General features: G+C 53.5%; 1 protein-coding gene across 2 annotated transcripts in view; it reads right to left on the reverse strand.

Annotated features, from left to right (window-relative positions):
- Positions 1–3556: 3556 nt before the first annotated feature.
- Tmem114 (transmembrane protein 114) overlaps positions 3557–4210 on the reverse strand; it is a 15539-nt gene continuing 14885 nt past the window's right edge. Inside the window, exon 4 of one of the 2 annotated variants that reach the window (XM_021210023.1) lies at positions 3557–4047. In XM_021210023.1, the coding sequence (XP_021065682.1) occupies positions 3815–4047 (233 nt within the window). In that variant the 3' untranslated portion in view covers positions 3557–3814. The remainder of the gene's footprint in view (positions 4048–4210) is intronic. The other variant, XM_021210024.1, reaches the window with a different exon arrangement.

The raw sequence follows: 4210 nt of genomic DNA on the forward strand, positions 1-4210 counted from the left end.
TGAGCAAGCCAGTGGAGGCAAGCCAGTAAGGAACATCCCTCCATGGCTTCTGCATCAGCTCCTGCTTTCTGACCTGCTTGAGTTCCAGTCCTACATCCTTTGGTGATCAACAGCAGTATGGAAATGTAAGCTGAATAAACCCTTTCCTCCCCAACTTGCTTCTTGGGCATAATGTTTGTGCAGGAATAGAAACCCTGACTAAGACAGTACCATTGAGGCCCCAGTATTGAGAGTTTGGTGAAGATGTTAGATGACAGCAATTGGAGAGAAGCTGAGGACAGACCCAGAGCCTGTCTGCCACAAACATCCACAGGCTCTCCGATCCAGACGGAACTAGAATAGGACCGACTAGAGCAGAATGGAGTATCAGCAGAATCCTGCCCCCAGTGAATGCCTTCTCCCCTGGCCATGAGCATAGCCTGTGCCCCTTCTCTCTCACCCACCACGTCTCTCCGTCCACTCCTCCTTCATTGCCTCAAACAAGCCACCTTTTTCCCACCACAGGACCTTTGCTCTTGTAGCCACCTGCCTGGTCCGCTGCCTCCTTACACAGTTGCCTGCTGGAAGAGATGTCTCTCCCGGCAGGTCACCTCACCGCTGCCTTTCATCATTCTGACTTTACGAACAGCCTGACTACTGTGTACTCCTGGACAGTGTTCATTGTCTGTTTCCCTGTGACAGGGTACGGGCCCTTCCCACCACCTGATTCCATTGCCTCTCCAGTTCCATCGCTGCCGGGAGATCAAAGTGGGAACCGGAAGCAGCTACCTGCATCATTACCAGTCAAGAACAGAAAGCAATGAATTCGTGCAGGTTTGAGCTCAGCTCAATTTCTCTACTCGAATACAGCCCAATTTGGAGCTGGGCCTTCCCACATTAACAAAGGCGTCACAGGAACCTGATCCAGACAGCCCCTCACTGAGACACTCTCCCCAGGTGATTCCACCTTGGGTCAAGTTGACAAACCCACCACCGTGTCCCCAGGTTTGACAGCCATATTGGATGACTATAACCAATGAACAAATGAATGAACTTCTCCTCTTCAATGCTGTTGGCTCTTTGGCTGCACACTGCCTGGGTTATTATTCCTTTCTGTTCACTCAGGAGGCTCCTCTGCCTCAAATGTCCAGGAAGATATTACCTTCAGCCTCTACCCTCAACCTCCAGTTGGGACACCAGACATAAGGACCGAACGGCCTCTAGAAGGTCTGCTTTGTCTGGGAAAACTCAGAGGCTGTAAGAACTTTCCATAGCCCCTTTATTTGTTACCCCGGCGCATTTCTATTATGTGACCAGCAGGTGGCAGCAAAGACCGTCCTTCTGATAACTGCCTCCACAAACTGTTTCCTGGCCCTGGACTGCTGCCAGTCCCTAGCAGGGTTTGTCAGCCCGTGGGGACTGCTTAAACGCTGTGTTTACACTATTCCTGAATAAACAGAAGATGTCCCAAGTCCTAGCTCCAGGGACAGAGAAGTGGGTGGTGCAAATGCTGGCAGGAAAGCATTGACTTGTTTTCCCAGTTCTGACTTTGATTCCCCTTGCAACCTCTTGTACGTCTGGGACAGTTACCATAGGCTGCCTGTGCCTCCGCTTCCTCATCTATATACTGATGGATCTATCCCCATACTGCTACATGTCTCCCATGGCTCTCTCCTCAGCATGTCAGCTCAGCGATCACGGCTTGTCCTACAGTCGTTACCCCTCATTCTTTTCAGTGTTCGTTGACTGACTGACTGACTGACTGACGACTGACTGACTGACTGACTGGTGTATAGAATGTGTCGTAAATGGTCACTGAGCATCAGCTGTGAAGATAATGCCATGATGGAGATGATGATATCAAGTGAGGGATGGCTTGGTAACCATGGTGTCATGTTGGACATGATGTAAGGATGAAGATGTCGTGCTGAGTATGATGATGTCATGGCTGAAGAGTATAATGCTCTGACTGATAAAGTGGATGTCATTCTGAGAGTGGCAGTGATGTCAGGGAGCTGACAGTGTCATCAGGGCTGTTTGAATGAGAATGGCCACGGTTGACTCACAGGTTTGACTGTTTGATCCTCAGCTGGTGGGGCTGTTTGGGAAGGGTTAGGAGGAGGAGTGTCATTAGGGGTGGGCTTTGAGGTTTCAGAAACCCACCCACTTCCTGTTAGCTCTCTGCCTCCTACTACTGGATAAAGATGTAAGCACTCAGCTACTGCCGCGGTGCTATGTCCGCCTGCCTGCCGCTGTGTTCCTTGCCATGGTGGTCACAAACTCTAACTCTCTGAGCCTGTGAGTCCCGACTTTAAAATGGTCGTAGCGTTTGGTCACAGCAATAGAAAAGTAACTAAGACGGTCCTTAGGATGTTGGTGTCACAGAAAGGCTATGATGTCATTGGTGACTACAGTGGTGTCATTTGATGACAATGTCCTGCGAGGATGGTGACATTGTGAAGGTACGATGTCATGATGCTGAGGACAGTGTTGTCACCAATGGCCGTGAAACCCACTGACGCACTGGCAGCTCCTGCAGTTCCTTCAGCCCAAGGATTCCCCACCTCCTCTCACTGGGCTGCAGTCCCCAGTGACTTCTGCTGAGTACTGCCAAGCTCCACACACAGAGACAGCGCCCTCCTCTAGGCCGGGCGAGGGCCGACATCTGGCCTTCAAGCTGGGCACACACACAGAGGTGACCATCCGAGGAGTAGACTGTGGTTTCGAGGGAGGTTCTTACTGGTGCCTGCCGCCTGCCCCTCTTCCTCTGGGGGGTCTCTTGACACCCCTGGAGAAGTACAGAGAACCAACACTGCCCAGCTGAGTGGTCCAGGGGGTCTCTAGCCTCTGGGGTGCATCTGTTAGCATTTCCAAAGTGAGCCCCTAGCCCAGAAACTCCTTGTGCCAGAAAACCTTTATTATAGAGAATTCGGCAGGACTCTTCCCAAGTCCTCCACTTCCCTCCTCCACCCCAACTCCCCTCTCCCACTTCCCTCTCCCCCAGCCCCTCTGCGACTCCCTACTTCCCTCCTTCACCCTCTCCACTTCCTCCACCATCCCCCCAACCCTCCCACATGCCCTTCCTCACCTCTACTCCCCTCCTCCTCAACCCTCTGTTCCTCCCTCCATCCCTTCCTCCCCAACCCCCTCCACTTCCTTCTTTACCCCCTCCCTCCACTTCTCCCTCCACTCTCCACTCTCACCGACCCCCTCTATTCACACACACCGGCTGGAGTGACTCACTCAGGGAACCTTCCCTCCTCCGTGCTGGGACTCCAGAGCTCTGAGTTCTCCCTGGTGCTACCCACTGTCTGTCTGTCCAGGTTGTGTGACGCTCAAGGCAGCGTCTGAGGTAGAAGGACCCCACACGACCCAGGGACGCTGTGCTAGCAGGCAGGGTGACTCTTGAAGAGCCAAGCATGCCAGTGTCTCTGTGCACCTTTGCACAAGCTAACCGACCTCTCCGATCCACCCAGCATCTTCTCACAAAGAAGAGAAGCTGATCCAAAGGGCAGGGCCGGGGACAAAATGAAGCTAGAGGAGGCGCTGAGTGAGACAGAGCTGCAAAACTACCGGGTGACTAGGATTGGCGTTTATTTTCAGGTGGTAAGGGCTCCACACTCTCTCTCCTCTTCCGGTCCACCCGAGGCACACACATGCGCACATCACAGCAGAATGGGCAGCCCAGAGAGCACAAAGACAGCAGCCAGGGGGCGCTCATCCTCAGCGAGCCACCACTGGCCCTCTGGCTTCTATCAGTGGTATTTGAGGAAGAAAAGGTTGCCATCCACTGAGATGGGTCCAAAAGGCCCTGCGCCTCCTGGGTTGGCCAAACTCAGATGGCTTGGTCCTGCCTCTGGCTCAGGCCGAGCGCACGCGCCGCTGCCAAGAAGACCACCCCAGTGAGCAGCTCAGATACAAAACTAATCCAGCCGAGGGCCAGGGACCAGCCAAAGCGTATGTCCACCTGATCCAGCAGGGCCCTCTCCTCCAGGAGGCATACTGCCTCTCGGAAGGCAGCTGCCGAGTATGCAATGTAGATGCTGATTCCAGTGAGGGTCACCATGGCTGCAGGGAAAGACCGGAACAGTCATTCAGAACCTTCTGGCCTGCCCCTCCTCCTCCTCCTCCTCCTCCTCCTCCACCCAGTTCCCTCCTGCACCTCCCTCTTCTCTCCTCCAACCCCTCAGCTTCCTTCCTCACTCCTCTTCTTCTTCTTCTTCTTCTTCTT

This window comes from Mus pahari, chromosome 12 (genome assembly GCF_900095145.1).
Source record: "Mus pahari chromosome 12, PAHARI_EIJ_v1.1, whole genome shotgun sequence".
Classification (NCBI taxonomy): domain Eukaryota; kingdom Metazoa; phylum Chordata; class Mammalia; order Rodentia; family Muridae; genus Mus; species Mus pahari.